The sequence below is a fragment of the Silurus meridionalis genome, chromosome 17 (genome assembly GCF_014805685.1).
Source record: "Silurus meridionalis isolate SWU-2019-XX chromosome 17, ASM1480568v1, whole genome shotgun sequence".
Lineage (NCBI taxonomy): Eukaryota > Metazoa > Chordata > Actinopteri > Siluriformes > Siluridae > Silurus > Silurus meridionalis.
In genome coordinates, this window is record NC_060900.1 from 2,281,323 (window position 1) to 2,308,100 (window position 26,778).

The following is a 26,778-nucleotide window of genomic DNA, read 5'->3' on the forward strand; positions in this document are numbered from 1 at the left end:
ACTCAAGGGGAATTTGAGTCCTCAGCCCCTCCTCCACTTTTCTAACGCTAAAAAAAACAAATAAAGACTGCTCTGCGTTTCCTCGGGAGGTATCTGCGCAAAACGTCCACCTGCACGACTTGGGGTTCCTGAGGTGTGGACTTCATTTCAATTTCCCTTTGAATGCATGTGGTAGAAACTTTACAGAGAGTTTACTTTTAACATTTAACTCGGCTTTTTCTTTTACACAGCCGAGTTTTCAAGCAGAACGTCCAGAAGTTTTCTGTCCGAATTCTCAGTCTGAAACGAAGGCGGAGCGCTTACCTAACAGCCGCTCAGCCTGGCTTAACTGCTGTAGCACATGTGGCCAGCTTTGGACCAGACGGCCCAGATGTTGTTTTTAATGCATACTCGGAGAGAAAAGAGGGAGGAAGGGTGGGTCATGCTTTGGAATGGGAACTCCTTTGTTCTTTCTCCACTTTTTGAGCCTACCTAAAAACTACAGTACCCATAAAGCAGGGTGTGACCTGGGAAAGGTATAAAAAAAAATGTCGGACTGGGGGTTGTGCAGATTTGCAGACTAAACAAAAAAAAATAACAGCTTGCATGAATCAATAATGAGCAAAAAAACGCAAGGTAACTACTCAGATATTTCCTGTATGCTGGAAAAAGCCGAATAGACGATCCTGACACAAGTCAAACAGGTTGTAATTTATGAATGAATTATATGAAAATACTTTATGATTATGGGAGGAAAGTTACCTTTTGGTTCTCACTGGTAATAGGCGTGAAAGGAGCAAGTGTATGCATGTATGTTTGATTACTAAATGAAAAATTGTTTCATAGTGCGACAGCAATCCTATCAGTCGTCAGCGAGGCTACTCACTCCGTACCAGAAATACGATTGTAGCGTGCAGAAATACGATTTGTAGTACGCAGAAATTAGATTTGTAGCACAGAGAAACACGATTTGTAGATATAGATATACAATTGTAGTACGCAGAAATACGATCTGTATTACCCAAATGGGGTCTAATAAATGTAAACTATTTAATCACTTTTTTCCATTAAATTACTCAATTTAATCACTATAATTTAATTAGATTTATTCTATTTTATTTGTATATATTTTTTATCTATAACATATTGTAAAATATTCTTGCATATATTATTTAACCAAACGGGCATTTTATTTAAAATTGATTTTAAAATGTCAATTGTTGTTCACAAATGTTAATACGAGGTGATGAACCGTGAGTTTTGTGTGCCGTTACACCCCGAATATATATCCTAGGAGACATTATATAAATAGAAATGGCAACAATCCAAAATCAAGCCTATGATGCCTGGATGTATGCATAAGTTGGAGGTCTCTGAGGAAGCCTTTGTATGCCACAATGTCTGGAATCACTGCTAATGAAGGTGACTGTGTCCACACTCATTTTATTCCTTCAAGGTTTAAACTGGAGAACGAGCGAGTGTTTAAGGAGCTGCTAAGTTCCTTTAAATAGTTTGCTCATGCACATTTAAACCAGAATCAGTCAACACACTCAAGCCAAGGCTGAGAAAAAAAACGATTCAAAAGCCCTCAATCGTGTACTGATCTGTCCATCATGTGAAACATGAATGTTATGTCAGGAATTGAGTACCGTATTTTTCGGACTATAAGCCGCTACTTTTTTCCCACGTTTTGAACCCCACGGCTTAAACAACGAAGCGGCTTATTTATGGAATTTTTCCTGGGTTTTTCCCAGTTTCACAAACTTCAAGCCAAAAAACTGAACCCCATAACATTAGACCAATGACATTTCTGAACGGAAACTAAAAAAACGCACCTCACCTGTGTTCTGAGCTGCACGGCATCGGGAGAAAAAAACTTTTTTTTTTAACGCACGACGATGCCAAAAGATAAACTTCCAAAAGAAATACAGTAGTTGTGAAAGGAAGGAGGAAGACAGTGAACAATGACTTTCTTGGTAGGCTACTGTTTAAATACAAGCCGTTGTAACACGTTGAGTCTGGGTCATGGGAGAGCTCACTAACTCCAGTTACAACAGAAATCATATAATCACAGACAAACTCGTGCTTTTTTATTTTTCTTGGCAACAGCGTTACGTTAATCAAAGATACTTAGAAATGAGCATCAGAAAATAATAAGGACATATTCCTCGGTCTTGCACACATGCAGTAATAACGGACAAATACGGCGGCAGGCTATTCCCAAAATGCCGCTCGGCTCTTAAAAGAGCATTTTGGGAATAGCCTGCCACCGTATTTGTCCGCTATTACTGCATGTGTGCAAGACCGAGGAATATGTCCTTTTTATTTTCTTATTTATGTTTAAAATAAAAATCTTTGTCAAATTCAGTGGCTTATATATGGGTGCGCTTTATAGTCCGGAAATTACGGTATGTTTATTTATTCAGTGCTTTTAAGGTTTCAGGTTTTATATTAGAAGGTGCATTCAGTAACTGTAACCTCATCACGGTCTTTCAGTATCAGATCTTCTGGTTTTCTACCACATTCCCTTGTTGGAAGGAGCACCATGGAACATCATTAGCAGCATCATCACCACGTTTGTCCATGGACCCGTGGTGCGTTCTCTACTTTTAGTACCGTAATTGACAAAGATCAGAACAATCAAACCAAGGACCTAACCAGCCGGTCCATGATGAAGTGAACCTTCTGGAGGAACATGTTTAGAAATGGCCTTTGTTTCATCTGGTACTCTGAAACTCTTACATTAGGTGAAAGAAAAGAAAAAAACATGTTCCAGAGGAAATACGTGTTAGCCTTGATGCCTGTGGGCAGAAATTCTCTGCGATCAAACAGAAAAAACTAAAACGGAGTACGTATTAAAATGCGTAACTAACTGTTGTGACTGTGTCCATCCCTGCATATCTTTAGCTTCGAGTGATCTGCCTCGTGAAGATCGGTATCAGAGCGGAAATGATCAGGAAGGCCCGATATCTGGAGAGGAGCCTGGACCGTGCCGACACGAGCGGAGCAGAGGAAAAGGGAGGAGGATTGGCAATCACCTCGCATCAGCTTCAGTCTGACACGACAATAAGAGTGTTCTAACGAGATGATTTTATGGTTCACCTCCCCTCACTTCCCCCTTCCCTCTCTCACACACACACTTAGGCTGTGTTGATGCTTGGGGCATCGAGGTGCCATCTTGGCTGCAGCTTATGCGCTCATTATGTCTCGCTGGATCTCACGTGTACGCGTACGAGCACAATGGGTTTGACGGGAGGTGTGTTGCTGGGAAGCATCACTGCGGTAGAGAGTTGAGATGGAGAAGAAGAGCAGCTCGGTGAGATGAATGGATGGATGGATGAATGCAGTCGAGTCCTGATGGTCTGTGTGGAGCCGTGGAGCATCAGTGTTGGCCCCGAGTGATTTGTCTCTCTGTCAGACTTTATGGCCAGCATCCTGAACATTACGCACTATAAAACCGTAATAAGCAAACTAAAAGAGAGATAGAGAGACGGAGATGGACTCGGAGGGGCAGAGATGGATGTCAAGCCGCCTTTTATCCTTTCACTCAATCTGTTTTGCGATAAAATGCTGAAAAGCTGATGTGACAAGTATCCTTTCACATAAACATTGCTCCATGTGAGCCAAAATGGCAGCTGTATATCATTACACACTGATGATAAACTCTCTTTTTCACTGTGTTTATGTGTGTGTGCGTGTGTGTTAGAAGCCTTGCCCTGCCCTGGCCAGAACAGTAGTCTGGAATACTGAGGGCTTCTTCTTTCAGCAGCCTTAAAAGCCACCAATCACATCGCTCTAGTCCAGGGCCGCCAGACATCAGCCAATCAGAGGAGCCCATCGTGGTCACCTGACTCAGCATGGCCCTGTCTGTCAAGCCAGTGGTATAAAGCTCAGTAGGCTCAGACAAGGCTGAGAATGTGTGTGTGTGTGCGCGTGTGTGTCAGCGTGTGTGAGCGTGTGTGAGCCTGTGTGTGTGTGAGAACGCGCACGCGCGCATGCACAAGTGTGCGTGAGACCGGCCGGGACTCTGTGTACCTTCAGTTTGCTTTGTGACTGAGAGAGAGACAGACACACACATACAGATTAGCACTTCTGCAAGCGGCTGTTCCAGCCAGAAAGACTGTGAGAGACGGAGGGAAGGAAAGATCAAAGAACAGAGGAAAAAGACTTGTAGCTGATGAGGGAAGTTAAGTCTGTTTTTTTTTCTCTCCCTGTGGACTCAACACTTTGGAAGCTACTTCCTCTCTGCCATTTTTGTTTTTTTTTGCCATTTCTTTCTTTTTGTTTTTTTTTTGTTTTGCTGGTCCCTCGATCCCGGTATTGTTCAGCATAATAGGTGAGTAATTTTAACGCCTTATCATGCCTTTCTCTCTGTGTGTGTGTGTGTGTGTGTGTGTGTGTGTGTGTGTGTGTGTGTGTGTGTGTGTGTGTGTGTTGCCTCCTTGCAGAGTTCATTCAGTGCGTTCTGGCGTCCCAGGCTTGTTTGCTTTTCTGTTATCCGAGTTCTCAATGAAAAGCTTTTCTCACAGACACACACATACACATACACACATATCCCCCCCACCACCTTGCCAAACTCAGTCTGAATGCACTCCAGACTGAAGATTTTCAAACAAATCGGGATGATCTTCGGTTCTTCCACTGGCCGCAGAGGGAACGACCTGAAATGTGATCACATGCGCGAGGTGAAGCTGCTGTGATTCGCGGGTTTTGTTCTGCAGAGAACTGTCCTGAAACTCCAAACTAAGCTGTCGATTGTTTGAGGCGACCACACGGGATCATGTGTGTGTGTGTGTGTGTGTGTGTGTGTGTGTGTGTGTGTGTGTATGTATGTGTGTGTGCGACGACAGACAGGATGGAGGGGGTAAAGAGGGGGGTAGCAAGGCAGACAGGGGGACAAAAGCGGAGGCCCCTTATCCAGACAGTCTGGGTCGGCCTTCATCGCGGCTTAGGGTTGCTCGGGTCATCCAGCTGTGGAGAGAGACTGAGCGTGGGCCCCTGAAGGGTTAGAGGTGGTGGGACTCCTGATCCCCCAATACTCCTGATGTGTGTGTGTGTGTGTGTGTGTGTGTGTGTGTGTGTGTGTGTGTGTTGAATTTTCATTCTTTACCCTTTACATGGAGTTGTGTGTGTGTGTGTGTGTGGGGATTACTCTTCCACGTCGTACACACACACAACTCCATGTAAAGGGTAAAAGAATGAAAATTCAACACACACACACACACACACACACACACCACATGGACACATACACCACACACCAGCTCAGGAGGGGGAAGGGAGACACGCAGACGAGGAGAGGTCTGCAATTATAACAAGCTGTCGAAGGGGGATTTTTTTCCCATTGCCATTCCTCTGTCTGTGTGTGTGTGTGTGTGTGTGTATATATGTGTCTGTCTATGTAACTTGGAGAAGAAATATAATTTATACAGACAAAGAAACCCTGGACATTCAGCGTGTGTGTGCTTTAAAGTGTACTCTCGCACTATAACTTTTAGTTTCACCCGTAATCCTCTTTTCAGAGTGATATTCACACATTGGGGATCTTTAACGTGATAAAGAAGTCTTTGCGTGTACAGGACTCGGTAAAGGCTGTTGATGGACAGTCCAGGCCCGGCTTTCCCTCGTCCTTATCTCTGATCGATCGAGAGCGTCAGGAGGACGATCTACAGTAAACGTGTCTGACTGCGTGCTCGCTTTACGCGCACACACTCAGAAATGCGCGACGTGTAGAGTCTTGTAGGGTCACGCTTTCCAAAAAGTAAAAAAAAAAAAAAAAAGTTTGCACGTGTGCAGTCCGCCTTTTTAACAGAGCACACTTTGTGTGTGTGTGTGTGTGTGTGTGTGTGTGTGTGTGTGTGTGTGTGTATCAGCTGTTTATGTTTATCTGACTGTTTTTGTCTTACTGCTCTGTTCTTTTCCTCTTTCTCTCTCTCTGTGTTTGTGAATAAAGCTCTGATTCGTGCGACTCGGTCGCCAGTCCCATAATGAGCATCCGATCTCCAGTCAGCCGACACAAAGCCATCTCTCGTTCTCTCTCTCTCTCTCTCACCCCCTCTCTCTCTCCTTCTTCTCTTCTTTGAATTTTTCTCTCGCACACACACATACACATGAATACAGCACACTGACACGTACACACACACACACACATACGTTGTGCCTCCCGGCCCTGTCCCATCCCCCTCGACTCTGATAATCTCACACACTGGAAGTGTGTGTGTGTGTGTGTGTGTGTGTGTGTGTGTGTGTGTGTAGGCCGGGGCTATGGGGGGGGGGGTGAGGCAGGATATGGGAGTCTTTGATGAGACTGTGAGACGGAATAGAGTGCACTATAACAGCACCCTAATCAGCACAAGCAACTGTCCATGCGCACGCACACACGCACACGCGCACATACGCACACACACACACACACACACACACACACACACACAGCTGTAAAACCTGTCTGAGAAGCACCACCTTGGGTCGAGGCACACCCACACAGACCAAGTCAACATCCTAACGCATTTCCTCTCAAAGATGCGCTCTCTCTCTCTGTCTCTCTCTCTCTCTCTCTCTCATATTCTGTCCATGTCTCTCTCTCTCTCTCTCTCTCTTTCATATACTCTGTCCATTTCTCTCCGTCATACTCTGTCCATTTTCTCTCTCTTTCTCTCTCTCATATTCTCTGTTTATCTTTCTCTCCTTTACTCTCTCATACTCCATCTCTCTATCTTTCTCTCAGACAAACATTTCTTCTTTTTTCTCCCTTTCTTTGTCTTTCTGTCCCTTTCTTACTTTCTGTTCATTTTCCTTTTCTCTGTCTTTCTTGCCTCTTTCCTTTCCTTCCTTTTTTCGCTCTTCTCTTTTCCGCCCGCCTGTCATTCTTTGTCTCTCGCTCCTGTTTCCTTTCTATTTGCTCTTTCGCTTTATGCAAGTCTCTGTACACATTCTCCTCCTTTCTTCCTTTCCTTCTTGCATACACTTTTATTCTCACTTATTTTCTGTCTCTCATCTCTTATTCCTACTCCATGTCTCTCGTTGCCATCTCTGTGCCTCATTCCATCTCTCTCTCTCTCTCTCTCTCTCTCTCTCTCTCTCTCTCTCTCTCTTTGTTTCAATCTCACTGCTACTTCATTCAACTCCTGCAACATCATTTGAATCTAGCGTTCACACACACACACACACACACACACACACACACACACACACACACACACACACACACACTCAGATTAGATCTTACTGTGCTTTTGAGTGCTAATTTCCTCACAATCTCAACACTGAAGACTGCATTAGCAGTGACACGTATCTATACCGTGAATCAGACGCGCACTGAAACGTCGGCTTTGCTTGATTCTAAAATATTTGCTCGCCCAGGACAGGCCAATGCCCTCGAGGGTATCTGAAGGACGTGAGTGACAGAAAACGCCATAAAATACACGTTTTCGCACCACATTTTGGGTTTAAAGCAAAAATAACAAAAACAAAGTAATAAATAAATACATGAAACGCTCAAACAGCTCAAAACGTCTGGACGTCTCCATGCTGAAGATCTTAAACAAACACGGCACTCTGGATTATTTGAACAATGTCTCAATCTCGCTCGTCTTTCGGGTTTTTAATCTGTACCGCTTTGCGCTGTTTGTGCCTTCGGCTGTTTTTGTACCGTCGCTCGGAGCGATGCAAATGTAAACGCGCATGGAAATCAGCATAGCGTGCCTCCACATCGTCCTGGCTTTCAACAACATTTCCTGCCAGGCAGTGCCACTTTATTGGAAGGGTCCCGTCCTTTTTCTTTTTCTGTTCTTTTTCCATTCTTTCTTTTAAAACAGTGGCTCGTAAAAGAAACTCACGAGCAGGAAGAAAGAGCTGGGGAAAAAACTAAACAAAAAATTAATAAATATATAATCATACAGTCTGCCCTGTTTTAGTTACGTTTTATGTCAGGATGAGTAACTGTGTTCCTCTACGATTACTTTTCACCTGTGTAGGTGTGGAAGTGTACACACACACACACACACACACACACACACACACACACACACACACACACACAGGGCCATGACTGGAGGTCTGAGGAATATAGGAACCCATCAGTTGACTCCCATGAGCTCTTAGCGGTCATGAGGCGTGAATAGAGCAGTGTGTAGCTGCAAAAGGATCAACAAATCCGTGTTAAAATATTTGGTGTGTCAATAAAAAGTATTCCGCTGGAGGTTTTTTGTAAAATTGCGCCTCGTCTTTGCTCGTATGTTTATAATCTACAATATTTGTGTTGAGTTTACAAATAATATAAAACCATTTTGCTGCTGAGAATCTGAGAAGAGAAATAATTCACTAGGATGAACCTAAGAGTTATGTCTGGTGCCAGGATGCCAGTCTGCACACTCTTCCTGTGAGTGTGTGTGTATGCGCACTGTAAGCCGCAGCCGATGAAATGAATGGGTTCGGCTCCCCAGCGGCAGTCTGCAGTCGTATTTATATCTGTGTGGTGGAGCCGCTGTTCCAGACTCCAGCTGACATCCAGAATGGAAGCGTGGCTTTTGTGAAGAAGCTGAAAGCGATCTCGAGACGAGCCTGAGCTCGAATGCTGCCGTCTCTAATGCTTCGAATGGGTAACGTGGTGGGTTTGATTTCTGTGTACCAGTGGAGTTCTGAAGGCTTCTCCCTGAAACACTGAGCAGGAGAAGCGGCTGCAACGTCTCCTTCAGGCAGATGGGTTCAGCTCAATGTGGAACGACTTCTGATTCGGAGAGCGAGAGAGGGGCAGACGGTTAGAGGAAGAGAGAGAGAGAGAGAGAGAGAGAGGCAGACGGTTAGAGGGAGAGATAAAAAGGGAGAGGCAGACGGTTAGAGGGAGAGAGAGAAAGAGAAAGAGAGAGAGTTATGAGAAATGAAAGGGGTGATAAAGAAACTGAGGATAAACTTTAGAAGGGAGAGAGACAGAGAAAGAGAATGAGAGAGAAAGACAGAGAGAGAGAGAGAGAAAGACAGAGAGAAAGAAAAAGAGAAAGAGAGAGAAAGACAGAGAGAAAGAGAGAGAAAGACAGAGAGAGAAAGAGAAAGAGAGAGAGAGAGAGAGAAAACACAGAGAGAGAGAGAGAGAGAAATAATGAGAAAGAAAGAGAGAGAGAAAGACAGAGAGAAAGAGAGAGGGACAGAGCGTTGGCAGGAATGAAGTGCAGCCTCAGCAGTAGATAAGCAGTGTGACGACTTCAGTTCCTCTATCAGTGTGGGATTAACACATGACTAAATCAGCGCATTTCCATTTCACAACAGAACACAGGCAGAAAAAGATGATGATGTGTGTGTGTGTGTGTGTGTGTGTGTGTGTGTGTGTGTGTGTGTGTGTGTGTGTGTGTGTGTGTGTGAGAGAGGAAAACGATGGAGAAAGGACAGTGATGAAGTCTGCTGAAGGTGGGGGCTGTGATAATTCCCTACATGCACACAGAGGAAAGGGAAGAGGATTTGGCTCACGAGTGGAGGGAAAAAACTGAAAGAAGTAGAAAAAAAACCCCAAAAGACAGAGTGAGTGAGCGAAAGAGAAAGAGAGAGAGAGAGCGAGAGCGAGAGATACGGTGGTTGAGGGAGAAGTTGAAAGCGTCACACATGCTAGCTTTGTGATTACGGCCAGGTCTAATCCACCGAGCTCCTGCGGCTCACTGACAAAATGAAGGACGAACAAAACCACATCGGTTTCGCATCCTGAGTGACGCATCGCCGATGTTGCCTTTGTTTCTTTCCCCTCGCACGTGGTCACATGATCACCACTAACGCACATTAGCTAGCACACAATAATTAACCTAGTTTTTTGTTGTCACGCGATTCGATGCAGCGAGTTTGCACTAGGATTTCAGGCTATAATACAATAAAACCATTTGACCGCGAGCTTAAATTTTGAGAGACGTTATGCTCATTAGCACGTTCTGCGTATCGACGGCGTCCAGGCTAACAGACGTTTCCTGCACCGTCAACTTCAGTGATCATCAAAGCTTTCGAACATTTTTCAAAACTTTTACCAGACTTTCTAATTGAGCACCGAAAAACTTTTAGTCTATTTAAATTAAGCATTTTTCATAAAATAAATCCGATTTTGCAGCCTATGGATTTTATTCTACACCCCATAAAAGAGGGAAAAAAACAAGTTGTGCGATTCTTTTCGTCCGTGCCACACAGCAGGATGCGGAGATGAACACAGGGTCGGCGCAGCGCAAAAACCGAGACGAATGGCGATGATGTGGACGGAAAATGGAAGGAGATGCAGCCCTCGAGGTTCCTAGCTGACTTGTCCAAGTGTGTGTGTGTGTGTGTGTGTGTGTGTGTGTATGTGTTTGCTTGGGGTGTTTGTTCGTGTGTGATGTCATCGGACAGTGCGCTTCTGCCCCGGTGATAATAAGTGACACGGACCGTAATTGAAAAGAAAATAAGTGAAGGCTTGAGGCTATCTGTGTGTGTGCGTGTGTGTGTGTGTGTGTGTGTGTGTGTGTGTGCACAAACACAAACAAGCACACACACGGATCACATAACTCGCCTCATAGACACAGACAAAGAAAAAGAGATACACAAATTCCCAGTACACATAATTACCCCAAAGCCGGACTACATTCTGTTTCACATTTAAACACACACACACACACACACACACACACACTTTCTTTTTTTGTGTGAGGAGAGACAGAGATTAGCCGCTGCCTGAAGCAAACGCCATGACAGCGTGGCGTCTGCTGAAGAGATTAAACCCGGATTAAACAACTGTGTGTGTGTGTGTCTGTGTGTGTGTGTGTGTGTGTGTGCTTTTGTTTAGCTCCGCACACCCTCGGGCAAACACACATTTTTAGTAGCGTATCGCCTCATCGAGGTTACTTCACGCATTATTTACGCAGCGAGAACACGGGCAGCATTGTGCGCTATAATGCTGCCTGTTACGGATTGCGTGCCTCGTATCTGAAAACGTGTGTGTTTGTGTGTGTTGCAGGCCGAGCCTGGCTGGAGAGGAAGGTTACCCGACCCGGAACAACAGACTCGGGTATGGTGTGGGTCGTCATGGTTTCCCTTTGCACCGTCTCCCACCTCCGCTCCGTAGCTCCTCTTGTGTATTATCTTGTTTTTTTGTTTTTTTTTTTTACTTCTAATCCACAGCCCCGCCCTCTGTCCTCCATCCATATTCATCACCTTTACCCCTAATGAAGACTGGAGTGCGGCGTGTAGGGAGGGAGAGACGCAGACACGGGCCTTTGAACTCCCACAAAGAGAGTGAGAGAGAGAGAGAGAGAGAGAGAGAGAGAGAGAGAGAGAGAAAGAGAGAGAGAAAGAGAGAGAGAGAGGGACAAAGCTCACGAGAGCTCACGATGATATATGGAAGAAGAGAAGAGAAAGAAAAAAAGGCATGAGACGGCCAGAAAGAGACAATCGCACGTCCCGTCTCTTGTGCGGAGAGAAAAGGAGATGGCGTTGATGGATAGAAAAGAGGACAGGAGAAGAAAGGCGTCAGACGTGCCCGTCCTTGACGCGGCGGGGTTTTGGCAGGCGTCAAAATTGAGCCTACAAATTACGCCTACAATTATTCATCGCAGGGTCTGGAACCTTGTCAAAGGGACCAAACAACGTGTCTGGGGTTCGAACGCACGGTCGGTCACGATGGATCGTCGTCATAGTCCGAACGATTTCCGGATTGGACACGCGATGAGTCACGCTGGATGGGGGTCTGCTACGTCTGCAGCGGTGAACAGTGAGGAAGTAAATGTAATTCGTTACTGTACTTCAGTCGCTTTGTCACATATCTGTTTTTTACTGAAGTGTTTCCATTCGACTTTTACTGTAACTTCTACATTTCAATATCTATTTCTTACACCAATCAGGATCGAGCGCACGCTCTGTTTTACACGTGTTCTGATCGGCGCTTTGTGAATCTACTAATCACCAACATACAGTTCAGCATCAGTTCAACATCAAGCAGAACATTTAGAGAGGAATAAACGATGAAGAAACTCCAGACTCGAACTCGCCACCACACACGTGACCTCGTTTACACGTTTTTATCAAGTAGTTGAAAATGTTTTGTGTTCATGATCATTGTAATAGAAATCAATCAGTGTTTGAGTCATTAATATCATTCTATTAATAGATCAGTGTGCTGAGAGTCACATTCGAGTCTTTACACATAAACTGAGGTGATTACGTAAAGAGTCTTGTGATAAAAATGATAACAGGAACATTTTAGTTATAATAAATCACTACTTTGGATACTTAAGTTCAGTTACTCAAGTAACAGTTTAAAGTTACACTTTTACTGGAGTCACATTTTACCGAGTGACTCTCTACTTTCTCTACCATGTAGTCGAGTTAAAATGTATCTGTACTTTAATTGAACTACATGGTACTTTGTACACCGCTGTTATAGTTTGGTTCCTTCAGTTATTTGGACGTTAATTAAAAAAAGAAAAAAAACGTTTTCCGTAGGATCTGACAAAGAGGGACAAACTGTCCAAACGTTAAATGATCTTAAAGAAACTCTGAGCCACCAGTTTATTAAAAGTGATTTTTACAAACAACAGTGTTCTCGAGCAGAGGAAAACTCAAATCGAGAGCCGAACGCGACGGTTCTCGTTGAGAAAGTGGAAACACGCTGCCTACTTGGCAAAATACGGGAATTAAAGCGGCGAAATGTAAGAATAGAAACGAGGCGACGGAATTAAAGAGAAATCAGCCTCAGAAGCAGAAGTGAGGTGCAGTTTGAGAGCACGATCTCTGCACACAGGAGGAAGTTTTAGTTCCAGATTGTTCGATGTCATGACGGAGGGAAATGGATTTTCGCGTTTGTGTGAAACTGAAATTTTAGTCGCATGTTTGGTTCAGACGTGCACTTCTTTTTTGCTAAAAAGGGTGGGACGGTGCGCACTTCGTACAGGAATGCTGGCGTCATTTTTTTGAATATCTGCTAAATAAGGAAGCCTGTTATTTTAACCTGTTCGGCAGAGCGCCTTGGGGACGGGAAGAGTAAACGAGCGCGTTCCTCCAGACCTGCGTTGTTTATGTGAGCAGGTGTGTGAAGAAGTGATAACAGAAGGCGAGCGCTCTGTGGTTCAGCAAGGAAGGGGTGGCGGTAGTGGTGTCGCAGTTAACACATTCCATGTCAACGTGCGCACACACACACACACACACACACACACACACAAGTTAATATGCAGGCATGCACACACACTCAAACCACCAACCGTTAAACTGCTCGAGGCAGCTGAAGCCAGGTGCAGTTGCACACTAAGACTGCTTCCTGTAGGACTCACTGATGGAAATCAGCATGCATTTTTGGTTGCTCTTATGCTTCTTGCCTTCTATCTTTCCAAATTGAATGCCAAGAGAAACAATACGAGAATAGTTCAAATATATCTTGATTCAACCTTAAACCCAAAGAAGCCTGGTGACTTGCTACAAGAATAAAAGAACAGCATCACATGCAAACGAGGTGACACCAAAACGCTACATATTGCGGAGAGAAAGAGGTTTCTCGTGCTTTCCAGCAGACCTTTTTAACTTTGATCTGCCATCTGTTCTTTGTCAGGCCTTCGAGTGCCCCGTACACAAGTGCTTGGCTTCCTCCGACCGATCGAGCCAGGCATCCTCGACATCCTTCGACCTGCACCGTGCCCTTGAGTTCCAGACAAAGCCGCGGAAAAGAGGAGGAGCCGTGGGCGAGCGCGAACACCCCGGGAACAAAAGAATAAGAGCAGGTTGTGTGTGTTCCCTGGTGCTGGTTGCATTTAGACAGAGTTGGCAAATCAGAGCGCGCATTAATAATGCATGCCTGACTCAAAGGGCTTTCACACAGGAAGCACAGGCTGGGGTTCAGATCACGGTAAATAGAACAGGAGAGCCGGGCGGAGGCGTTGAAAATAGACAGGAACTAAAAAATCCTGACGGGCAAGCAGGTTGTATTGAAAACATTTGTTTTAACATCAGAATGTTAAACGTTTTTGTGTCCCAAGAACCTGCCAAAAAGCTATACAGCGGCACACACGCCTTTGCTGGTGTCCTCGGCTAACATTCAACGCTGTCGGTGAGTTTTGAGCTTCTGACAAACCATCGACCGTTGACTGTACCCTGAGGGCAGCTGAAAGCAGCGCAGGGAGGGAAAAGAACCCCAAGAGGAACGCGTCGAGGAGCTCGTGCGGACATCCAAGACGGGTGTCTCCTACAATAATGGCTGCGATAAACATTCATTGCTGTCGGTGGGTTTCCAGCAAACACAACTCACTGATCAATGAATGCAAACTGCGGTTTAAACACCTCAGAGCCTCGGACAGAAGAGATCGCTTCTGGGGATATACAGTACTTGTGCTCTGGATGTGATGAATGAAAAAAAAAGGACGTGAATGACGCAAGTACTCAGATATCATCTGACCACAAGCGGATTCCGGGAATTGCTAACGTTCTGTAGACTTTTTGTGTGTTCACAGCTTTTCACTAACTTACACTTCACCAGTCTCAGTGATTTGCCAATGTTTTGTATACGGGAACCCCCGTAACGACAAAGAACTTCTACAATTGCACAAACATCCTGCATGGATGTATTTACATTCCTGGGAAGCCTCAGAGCTTTTTATTTCTGTTTACTTTTCACCCAGTGCACAGATTGGGCCTGAACTGATTTTTTGGTGCTTGGCCCCCTACATATAAGAATTTTATATTTAATAAAAAAGTGGGTTGTGAGATTGTAACCATTGTAACAAAAGAGAAATAAAATCACAGACCAAGAACAATATAATTTGTTTGGGTTTCTCTGTGTGTGTGTGTGTGTGTGTGTGTGTGTGTGTGTGTGTGTGTGTATGTATGTGTGTGCGTGTGTGTATGTATGTATGTACATACCGCCAGCCCATGAGTGGGATGCTAGTATTTAATTTAGTTACTGGACAGGCAGGTTTTATAATCAACCATGTAAAAGAAAGACATACACACATGTACGGTGTAAAAAGCGTTGACTAGCCTGAATAATTAAAATGTAGAAGACAAACCTTTCAGAATCAGAAACAGATCTATGAGGGAACACAAAAAGTAAAGACACGAGTCAGATTCAAACACTAGACATGTAGTCCCCGAGGTACGATGGTTGGACATGCGTTTTTTAAATCTCATGATGACCACAGCGCTACGAAAAATTGTAAAAAAATAAATATATATATATAAATATAAAAAAAATTTGTGCAGTATTTTCCTTCTCTTATGATACGTTTCCACAATCCCCCGCCTTGTGAGAGGCCTCACTCTCGGCAGCAGGAAACAAATTTCAGTTGTCTCGGTGTTGGAGCACGTAGTTTTTCTAGGTTATTATGTTGTTTTAATTCCCAGTTTTAGCTCTTTTCTCTCTCTCCTTTTTATCGGTGTCACCGGACACTAAAAAAAGGGATCGTCTGGCTCCGCCCTCCACTCACGAACCGCCGCTCCTGCACGTGTACATTTAAACAGTGATCCCCCACAGTGGTTACGTTCTAAGACCCCCCACGAGTTCAAAAATCTGCAAATTTTGAACGCACCCCCGCAGCCCCTATGGTACCTTAGTGAATTGATCTAGACATTACGCCAGTAAGTTCGTTCCTTTTTAATGCAGACTCAACAGAAAATGTGAAGTAATGGACATAAATGCTTTATTTATCACTTCAAATAAATAATACAATAATGTGATTTTACAATTTTATGAATTCTCTGTGCCGCGAGTTTCCGAACCGTGGATTATCGAGGGTCGACTGTACTATACACATATATATTATACATTACGGTAATGTAAATTGCTCCGTTTTGCTTAATGATGTACTGTAATTTGGTAAATTAGCACACTGATCACCATTCTTTAAGACTCCTGGGCCCATACTCCTCTTTGCCCACGTGATACCATCACAGCACGAAAGCACCCGGTAACGTTGCCGGTTTTCCCCTTTGCTCTCTTCCCTTCAATCATGCAGAAATAATCTGAGCTTTAAATAACTCCAAGCTCTGCATTAAAAAAAAAAAAAAAAAAAAAAAACGCTTACCTGCACAGGAAAAGAGTTATTGAATATGACAATTACTGCTGACAGCTAAGCGGTTTTTTTTTTTCCCTCATTCGCTCTCTTTTTGTCAGTGCCGATTGAAGTTGACCTTCTCCACGTGCCAAGGGAGCGAACGAGCGCCCGAGACAATCAGCTCGGCGAGTTCTTGAAACGCTCGTTTCCCCTTTTTTTTTAGCAGGAAGGGAGATAGAATCATCTGGAAGCAATCCCGCTGTAATTGCTTAACATGCTGGGAAATTTCGAACACATTGGCATTTTCCACTTGAGGACTGAATGCTGTGTGTTTTTTTGTTTAGTTTTTTTTAACACTCGCGCTCTCTCGCTCTGTCTTTCTTTCTCTGGTCTTTTTTTATTATTTTTTTTTTTTTTTACAGTGGAAAGTGTCTGAAGAGTTCATGACTTGTGCGGCTGGAGAACTGAACTTTTAGGGAGTAGACGATGCGGTGACACTGGAGCCCTGACTCACTGTGTTATAACAGGCTCAGAAACCGCCGCTGCTAAACAAGCGAGCCGTCTGTCTGCTGCGTTCGCGCCCTCTTCCTTTGACCTCCTGCTTGTTTTGGTTTTTTTTCTCGCTGCAGCTACAGGGAATAATGAATGTGTGTGGGGTGGGGAATTCAATTCTGACATCAGATCGCTGATTACAGCAATTATTTCAAATCATCAGAGTTGGACCCGCTGCATGAGCCATGCTTTAGAATGAACGAGTTACGTGACGAAGGGAAAAAAAAAAAATTGCTGATATGGCGAGACGATTATTTATGGAAGGAGTCTCCGGTGTCAGAGGTAAAAGCTGAATCGGAAAACAGGAAAGCCTTCGGGACAGCGCAGGGAAACAGGAGGGAGATTTAGCAGAAATGAGAACGGGTACTTATCGGATTAATAATCGGATGTACCTCCGTTTTCATCCTGTCGTTGATTATTTTCCTAAAACGCCACACCCGCCCCGAGCTCAGTTCAGGCTTGTTAAACCCGCTGAATTGACAGGCAGTGGCAGGAGGAACAGGACGACACTTTTCTGCTTGACCTGGAAGCTCCCTGCCGGCCGTGTTCGGACGCAGCAAAGCGAGGAATAAACCCAGTCTCTCCATCAGCATGAATTATATAAAAACTAAGAAAAAAAAAGTTGATTTCTGCTGCAGCAGTTTCCAGCATGTTTAACAGTTAATGTTCCGAGCAGACACTGTCGACACCAATGAGGAAAAAAACCCTGCATCTGCATCCTTTACCCACAATTATATATATAAATAAAACATGCCACTGCAGAGTAATGGGTTTACAGTGAATTATTTACTCGCTCGATGGATAGATAATTGCATTTATCCCTAACCCCCTTCCCAAGCTCGGGAACTGAACCATGGCGTCACCATTTGTCTTCTGCAAATCAAATCCAATTGCTTCCCATTTAATTTGTCATAAATCAAAAAAAAAAAAACTATTACTAAACCACACGGAAGAAAGAGAAGTGTGTGTTTCCTTAAAAAGGTTTTCTTGCCAACTTCTGAGCAAGAGAACGGGAATCAAAGTTCGAGAAACGGAGTGAGTGAGTGTTTGTGAGAAAAAGAGAACGAAGGAAGGCATATGTTTGCCTCAGTTGTGTGAGGACAGCGCTGAAGCATGTGCGTGGGCTTGTGGCCAGCGCTCTACATCTGGGTGTCGAGTTCAACGAGGGCAAATGAGGATCTGAGTGAAGGGCCTTTATCTGCCCCTGATCACTGGCTCATGCCTCCATGTGGTCGTCTTAAAAAGTGCATGCTGGGATTTAGGGGAGATACGATCAAAGGGAACAAACTTTAGTGTTAAGTAGCGATTTAAAGCTAAAAATATAAAAAATGTCTAAATTCTAGAATAGTGGAAAAAAAATTGTCATTATATCTAATATTATGAGTACAAAATTACGAGTGAAAATATGTGGTATTAGGAGGAACAAAAAAAACTATAGGTCAACAAAGTCTTAATTCTTTCAGACACTTCAGGAATAAAAACATGATTTCAAAGTCGTATCAGGGTGAAAATTGCAATAAAAAAAATATTGGCAAAATTTTGAAAAATGTTTAATATCTAATAGAAAAGTTTTACAACAAATTGATACAAACATCTAGAATAAAGTCACAATATACTGAGTGCTGATTTTTACCATTTTGTCAGAGAATTCATTCCTGATATTCCTATTTCCTAAGTTTTTTTATGATGTTAATCTAGAAATATTGTGTTGTATTTATCGTTTTGTACATGGTATGTAAATTTTGACTTTGTAAAACGACCCTAATATGTTGTTGTTTCCAAATTAAATAATACAATCGATATGCACTATATAAAGGAAAAGTGTTTGTGAACACCTGAGCGTGATTGGTATGTTTTTTAAGAACATTCCATTCCACATTCAGGCCTCATTTCCTGTTCTTATAACCTCCACTCCTCTGGGGGGAGATGTTCCACTAGATTTTGGAGTGTGCTTGTGTGTTAGAAAAGTCAGGTACTGATGTAGTCGTCATTCATTCATGCTCCGTGGTCTTTTGCAGAAGATCTGGACACATATTACTGGAAAAGTCGGGTGTCCCAATACTTTTGACCGCACCAATGTGTTTTATGAACTTAACAACCTTTATCCAACTCGATTAAAGCCTATATTTTAATGGTGGTCCTGGGGGTGGGAATGATAAATGATGAAGAAAAGAACATGGGGATAAATGATAAATTAGGCTGGTATTTGTATCACAGCACACGCTGAACTCTGCAGTCTCGGTAAACGAAGCAGGGTTTCCTACTGCTCTGGAGAGAGCGAGAGCTAACGCACGCTCGTTAACTCGCAATTCCTTTCAGCCCCTCAGCGATACGCGTTAGTGGCCTGGAGGGATGTGACAAACTTATTCTAATTACACCTGAGTGGGACACAGAAGATTCAGTGGAAGGTCTGAAACGCTGTCCCGATATAGCAAGAGTTTCACCTTGAACGATATTGCTGAATGGGACACTGATTTTTCCCTCAAATGTGGGATGGGTTTTCTGACTGGCTTGATTTTATTCCATGTTTTACTTACCCTAGTGTAATACTGAAACTTCAGGGGGAGATGTTTTTTTTGCTGCTGCAAAAGTGTTCAGTAGGGTTAAGATTAGAGCGCTATAGCAGGCCACTCAAGATCTTCCTCTCTAAACCATATCTTCATGTAGCTCACTTTGTGCACAGGGGCACTGCTATGCTGGAACAGGGTTTAAATGTACGCTACATTTTTTTTAATATCGCATCCAAAGACATCCTGTACGACTAAATGCCTCCTGCTTTGTGGTAACAGTTTTCGAGAAGAATCGCATACGGCAGGAAAAGTCAGGTGTCCCAATACTTTTGTCCAGATAGTGTATGAAGGTTAGATGTTTGGCAAAGAACATGGCAGTATTATGAATTGAATGAATTCATTGAAATATGAAATAGATCTTAGATTCCTCTTAACGTTTTTTTTTTCGTATCCATGAATTGATTATTTAAAAAGTAATTGTTGAAGAACTTTTCCTAATAATACTAATATCAGAAGACACCGAAGCTTCCAGATCGGGGATCTGTATCTAATAAAAGTGGGATGTGACCTACCTGGAGGTTTCTCATGGCTTCGAAAGAAAAAAAAATGTAAACGGTTTATTACATTTTTTAGGTTTTCCATTAAACACTATACAATACTATGCATTAACTTCAAAAGCTCCACACCTTTTATCTGCAATTCCAGCAAAGTGAAATGAAGATCGAGTTGTGCATGGGTTGTGAAGATGTATGGGTCAACACAACACAACACAACACAACAAAACAACACATCTCCAATGCCCCTGCACAGGGGGTGTCATTCCCCCCCAAACCCAAACCATCTGACACAGGCGCAGCTTTAACAGGGCGAACGGCATGCTGACTGGCCGCCTTTCCTATAATCCGTTCGGTCGCGGAGGCCTGTGCGAGGCCGCCGGTTGGCTGGGGCGCTCGCGTATCCGTGGAAACCAGCGGGATGGATCAGGAAGTTGACAGGTTGCTCAGATTAAGGACAGCGCCCCGCTTTGTTTGGGGTTTAAGACCCTGCACAGCTCTATTAGACCCAAACAAATCCTGATTTTCTATCACACGCACACACAAACACATCTGACCTTAATAACGGCTGAATCTGAGGTTTGAAAGCTTGCAGGAACACCTCGCGCTCAGCAGCACTTTCATACACAACTGCTTTCGAAAGGGTTTCATATTAGACTGCGACATGCGTTTTTTTTGTTTTTTTTTTGCTTTGAACTTTGTCTCTAATCGCCGATCGTGTTTACACTTTAATCTTATACGGTACATCAACCTTCTGCCTCAAGTGCAAAGATCAGGGAGAGAAGAAAAAAACTAAAGAAATGATTTGGGGGTAAGCAGGAAATTGTATGTTAATACAGGACATTGTACAGTTTATAAAGAATTCAAGTATGACATCATCCATATGTGAAGAAAAAAAATATCGTGATTGTTGGAAACGTTAATAAACACTGTTGTGTGAAATTCAGTTAGTTTACTGAAATAATGATCGTGGCATAGAGAGTTCTGAGCCGTCGCAGTAAACACCGGCCGCTCCTGACCCGGCATCATAAATACCTCAAAACATAAAGCTTCGGCTGAATCTGGTAGGGTGCTGAGGAATCCTGGGAGCAAACGCAATTTAACGCATTTACAGCCCAATCATGTTCGAGCTCATAAATCAATTACGGCCTCGGGGCGACAATAGAAGCCTTTCACTGGCCAGTGGTTTAACAGGTCCCCTATGCCCTTTTCCCCAGATGATCGGAGCTTCCCACAGGTTTACACGGGTCAGTCACGCCGGGGTCGTGAGCGCCTGAACTCAGGCTGACCTCCTTTAGACTTCTGCTCCTACTGTGGCCACCGGGGACAAACTGTTTTCATGGAAACGGCAGCACTTCTCACACTTAAATAAAAAAAATATTAAAAGTCGTTTAAATGCGAAGACACGCAGCAGGGCGTCTGACAGAATCTCTGAACGTCTGGGACGTTTCCGAACACCTGGAATCCCGGACGCACAACCGCAAGAATTCCTTTTGAATTATTATTGGAGTAAAAATCAGCCCCTTTTTAAAGCAAATCAGATTTCAGAAAGGGGTTCGTTCAACTCGGCTCCAGCAAGTGGTCTAGAAATGTAATAAAGCGCTTGTTGAAGATTAAGTACATGATCCGTGTGGCAAAAACAGAAGACCCTGAAGTCCATCATACACTCCATGCACTGTACAGAGAATCACACACGAGTGCCTGATTAATAGTGTCTTGTTTCTGTTGATAATTAGTACATATACAAAAGACCGGACGTTGCGATACACATATGATAAAAAAATAATAAAACAGCAATACGAGGACCTGATTGAGCTCCGCCCTCCTGAAGAACTTTCTTTATTATTTCCTTCTCTCGAATTTAAAACATGAAAAGATTTTCATTTTCTACTTTCTTCCACCCTTTCATTTCCATATTATTCCCACTATAAATTATTATTATCATTATTATAATTTATTGTGATTTTCCTTTGAAACAGACATGCACTCTGTAACCCGACACGAATTGTTTTGTCATGCTGATGAAGCACCTTGAAATTGAAATTGGGTACGACGGAGAGCAGGAGTGAGAGAGAGAGAAGATCAGATGAACTTGAGCTGAACCCGAACATTCCCACACATGCACATCACACTGTGCAGCAGGTCACGATCACATGACCACAGGTCAGAGGTTACGCAGAGTGCGAGTTATTACGTTGGAAGACGTTTTTTCTAACAAAAAAAAACAAACAAAACAACAACAACAAAAAAGATGATACGCGGCGGTTTAACTTTAATTATTACACGTGATCGAATTTCCTTTTGCTTTGTTGAAAAATCTTAAGCAGATCAATACAATGAAACAAACAAACAAACAAAAAAACTCTTTATCCTTCATTCACACATTGTGCGGTTTTTGGTGAAGAATTGTAGCGTGTCCATGTGTTTTTTAAATATATTTAATCCATTTGTATATTGATAATGTTCTTTTTGATAAATGAGCTCAGGTGAACGTTTTTTTTGGGCCGTGTTTATAGGTTTGGACACACGCCTCCTCAAAGGGGCCCGTTCTGAGTATTTGGACCTTAGGGTAGCATTGACGTTTATGAGAATGGGATTAATTTCTTACAAGAAAAAAATGGAACGAGCATCGAGAGTACAGTATTAATATAACAGTGTAGGGAAGAGAAGGCGAATAATTTTGTCAAACGGAAATTCAGCACCTATGGGGGTTTCATCAAAGCAAAGAAACACACTACCAACCCACTCCAGTGTGAAGTGCAAAAGAATCCATGCTATGCTTTAAACACAAAGCATTTTATATGAAGTGCAAATTCAGTAACTGTGTTTTTTCTTATGCACTGGAGCAGAAAGGAGACAGCACCCCCTAGTGGACAAACTCTACAGCCAGGATTTTGATTAATTTCTGTTGGTAAGACCCATAAATGTGAAGTACAGTCCTGATGTCTGAGCTTCTGTTGCCGCTCAAATTGGTGTCTAAAATATGCTTGCAAATCCGACTCACCTGTCCCACTGCGATCATCTGCTTCCAAGAACTCGGGACAGAAACCTGTACGAGTGAGAGGAGGAAAAAAAAAAAAAAAGTGTAGTGACCCTGTGTGTAAGTTGACATCTGGGTTACAATTTTGTCTTAAATACAATTTAAAATGTACAGAAAAAGACGACAGAACTTGTTAAAACAACTGTTTTTTTATCAGCAATAAAACAAGCAAGTGAAAGAAAGTATTCAGAAGAACTGTGGCTTGACTCTAAAAGATGCTTAGAAATAAATACTTCCTTAAATAACACATGAAATTAAATTACTGATGTTTTAGGGCGTTTTATTTTTTTTTAACCAAACACACACACGCACAATGAGCAAACCTTTGTTTAACAAATCCAATCAATTCCATCCGTCACCCTGATGAAAAGCTGGCCTTCACTTTTTTTCAATCAGGGCCAAAAGGTGGAGGACACAGGACCACATCCAGGTGGTGGTGTGGGTCATTAGAGGAGCGCCTAGTGCTAAATCTATTACCATAGCAATGGAGCGCCGTACCTTTGTCCTCGCCTCGATGGCCACGCGACACCCACACACAACGATTGACAGAGCAGCTCCATGCCTGCAGGGCTCAGGGGGGCAAATGGCCTACGATCAACCTTTCTGAGATCAAACAGCTGAATTTTACAGCCCTAATCCTCCCCTATCTGTGCCAGTGTCACAAAACACTGATAACACGCAGACTCGCACGGTCAGACTCGCACTCACACTCACACACACACACACACACACACACACACACACACCACCCTCGATCTCTCATTTTGAGCCATGTCTCATCCTGAAAAATCTAGATATGATCTGTAAAAGCTACAGTAAGGACACATATAGTATTTAAATGCATAATGAGCGCAAACAAAGATCCCGCTATGCCTTATGCCCACAACCACCGCACATCACGTGTACAGCAGGAGTGTGTGTGTGTGTGTGTGTGTGTGTGTGTGTGTGTGTGTGTGTGTGTGCAAAACAGGGCCTGATATGTCGCATCACACTGATCCAAAGCCAATGTTTGAGAGAGAGAGAACATGTCTGTAGTGTCGCTTGTGAATGGCTTTTAACGTGATCCAACCTCTGGTGCACAACATCACGAGGGACGTCTTAGTGGGGACTCTGGATATCTAAATGACTGGAATAAACACTGATGGAGTATAAAAGTACGACTGCGAGGATTTAAATCGTTTATATATTAGTGAAATATATATTAGTGAAAAAACGTGTCCAGGTGTCGTGTTCTATTTCGAGCAGCTGTTGTAAAAGTTTCTTCTCACACTGGGAGTTTTCCACGTTTAACTCCTGAACACTGTGCATTGATCCGACGTCCTACGTGAACGTGCTCGCGGTTGAACAACCTCAGAACTCGGACACCGTGAAAAAAACATGTGCATCGGATTATAAACGTGTTCGTTTTGTGTGATCTTAATCACAGGTATTGATCCTACTGAACAAAGCGCATTGTAACAGATCTGAACGCTGCGTTATAAATGCGTACGAATTTTAATTTTATATGCTGTTTTTCACCTGACGAGAGAAAACGGCGTGAATTTTGGAAACGTTTTATTTGTGTATAGTCGTCAGACATGGCTTGATGGACAAAACATCAAATTAGTGTGTGAGCGAGTGTGTAAGTGTGTGTGAATGGTTTCAATTGTTTGCTTGCTTGTGTTTATTGGCTGGATTGTTTTGGGGGTTTTTTTTTAGAAGAATTGGACATCGTGATTTCTAGGAAACGTGATTTCTTTATTAGGGATTCCATTCGTGTGGAATCTCCCAGAGTGAATCTCTACACTCGTGTGCATGTGTGTATTGATGAGCGTGTGTGTGTGTGTGTGTGTGTGTGTGTGTGTGTGTGTGTGTGTGAGATGCTTTTTTACATCCAGTATTTTGGACACATTCCTGAGCGCTTGTGAACGTGTGTTGTGGTGTGTTGTGTTGTGTTGTGTTGTGGTGTGGAGTGAAGTGAAGTGAAGTGAAGTGAAGTGAAGTGGGGGTTGAAAAGCTTTGGCCAAGTTCAAAAGTTCACTGTTTACGACCTATTTTGAGAAAAGATCTGAGCCAAACAGAAATATCTGCAAAAAAATGAAAAAAAAAACAATTTCCCTATTAAAGCCATTCGACTTCCCTCTCCCCCAAAACCATCACCATCTCCTTATCTTCTGAATGGCAGCGCCGTAACCCATGGCAACAAGGTAGCATAACTGACTAGCACAATCCCCCAAATCCTAAATTACATCATATTTACAGAAAGAAAATAACATTTTAAAACAGAAAATAAGATATAAAATATATTTGTTAAATGTTCTACATAAGTATTTCACTTAACACTGTACTTATTATCAAAAAAAAATGCATATAATAAATATATAAATATAGAAGGACGTCATACCGTTGGTCGTCGTGCCGTAATTTCTCTCCGTAAAGTCACTTCGGTTCACTTTGTCCACCATGTCTGTTATTTAATTTTGGGAATAAAAATTTGAGGAATTTACATTTTATTTCCCGTAACAGAAAATAAAGTAAAATAAAAGTTAAAAAATTAATACATTAAAACTTCTGAGGGGGAAAAAAAACGTCAGTCAAAAGCCGCACGCGCACAGGTCGACAATTACAACCCGAAGCATCTTTCTCCCCGCTGAAACGTCTCCCAGCCAATCAGGATGAACCTCGGAGAGTGACGTGGTCGCAATGCATCCTGGGTATTGTAGGTACCTGGGGAGTCGCCATTGGCTTTGTAGTCTCAATAAGATGTGCGCTACTACCTGCGTTCAATACGATATAACTAAAAAACTATTGCTATAATTATTATTATAAGTAGTATTAATGGTAGTAGTAGGGTTATATTTTTTATAAACAATTACAAATATTTTATTCAAAATTCTTTTTTTCTTCTAAATATAGCCGGAGTTTCACTTATTAGGTGGAATCTCTCAAATACTAATATTTGTTCCATGAAATTAATACAATTTCATGGAACAAATATTAGAATTTAGGTTGTAAATGTAGGTCAGTGCCTCTGATAGTGTTTAGGCCAGAAGAGAAGGATTTGTCAAATATTGTAATACTTTAGGATTCTCACGTGATGCAAGATTAATCACAATATTTACATAAATACCTGTTCATTAAATGCAATCATCATAGTATAATCGTAATTGATTATTTTTAGTTGTTTTAGTAAATACTAAGCGTTTTCTATTAGGATCCACTGATAAGTTTGTACCACCTATACGTTTTTTTCTTTCTATTTTACATTCTTCAGTTGATGTTCTTTTATAATTGAGAATGGCTTTAACAGGCTTATTTTAATCTGCTTTATAAGTGGGTACCTTATAAATAACTGCTTATATCATGAGATGTGGGATCAGATGCCTGAGCAACAGCAAGACCCAAAAATCTGTTCAATACATTGCTGTAGCTGATCACTGACTAGGCGTCTCCACATTTTCACAGCCTCTGTATGTTATAGATTTTAGTCATTATAAAGCAGATTAAAATAAACCCATTAAAGCCATTCTCAATTATAAAAGAACATCAACTGAAGAATGTTTTACATTTTTGGGTCTTGCTGTTGCTCAGGAATCTGATCCCACATCTCATGATATAAGCAGTAATTAATAGGTACCCAGGCCACGGAAAAACCGTGTGAAGATGCGTGTATAATGCGAAATTGATAACATATACTGATTTGGCTTATTTTGAAGTGATCATTTGCATTCATAAAAGATCTGATTCTGGTGTATCAGGACAGAGACTAAGAATTTAAACAGTAAAAATAATCATATTTTTAAACTGAATATATTTGTAAAATGTGGAAAGTTTTTTGTTGTTTAAAGAAGATTATGTAGTAATGTCAAGCAGCTGCATTGTGGATCTGCTCCAGATGTTGAATATCCTACCAGGAGTTATTGATCATACTATGGTGGCATTTTTCAGTGATCTGGGTTCACTCAGAAGAAGAGAACTAAACTGGGTGACAATGTAGATTAAACATTGATTAAACTCGCGTGATGATTTTATCAGTGTGTGTGTGTGTGTGTGTGTTTGTGCGTAAATTCCGTGGAGGAAATGTAAGAGGCATGTTTGGCCACTTCATGGTGGGAAACTTTGTCATGAGCTTTCACACTGAACGTGGAGATTCCTTCTTCTCAAATCTTCTCAAACTCCACCCACTT

At 42.5% G+C, this 26,778-nt stretch overlaps 2 protein-coding genes across 7 annotated transcripts in view; one reads left to right on the forward strand and one right to left on the reverse strand.

The window, feature by feature from the left end:
* nr6a1a (nuclear receptor subfamily 6, group A, member 1a) overlaps window positions 1-25,249 on the reverse strand; it is a 74,918-nt gene extending 49,669 nt beyond the window's left edge. For 3 of the 4 annotated variants that reach the window (XR_006928315.1, XM_046871675.1, XM_046871673.1), the window contains exons 1-3: window positions 25,153-25,249; window positions 24,996-25,058; window positions 22,577-22,621 (exon numbers count right to left, since the gene is read on the reverse strand). Coding sequence is in view for 3 of the 4 variants with exons in the window: in XM_046871675.1 (XP_046727631.1) it covers window positions 22,577-22,621; window positions 24,996-25,056 (106 nt within the window). In the remaining variant the exon portion in view is untranslated. The other variant, XM_046871674.1, reaches the window with a different exon arrangement.
* On the forward strand, window positions 3,918-14,714 carry LOC124400089. 3 transcript variants are annotated; one of them, XM_046871678.1, is made up of 3 exons: window positions 3,918-4,315; window positions 10,940-11,706; window positions 13,523-14,714. In XM_046871678.1, exons 2-3 carry the CDS (start codon window positions 11,320-11,322, stop codon window positions 14,000-14,002), a joined length of 867 nt encoding a protein of 288 aa, XP_046727634.1. In that variant the 5' UTR covers window positions 3,918-4,315; window positions 10,940-11,319; the 3' UTR covers window positions 14,003-14,714. The 3 variants fall into 3 exon arrangements, with proteins under 3 accessions (XP_046727634.1, XP_046727636.1, XP_046727635.1); XM_046871680.1 differs by having other exon boundaries at window positions 10,940-11,700; XM_046871679.1 differs by lacking the exon at window positions 3,918-4,315 and having other exon boundaries at window positions 9,065-11,706.
* Window positions 25,250-26,778: the final 1,529 nt, after the last annotated feature.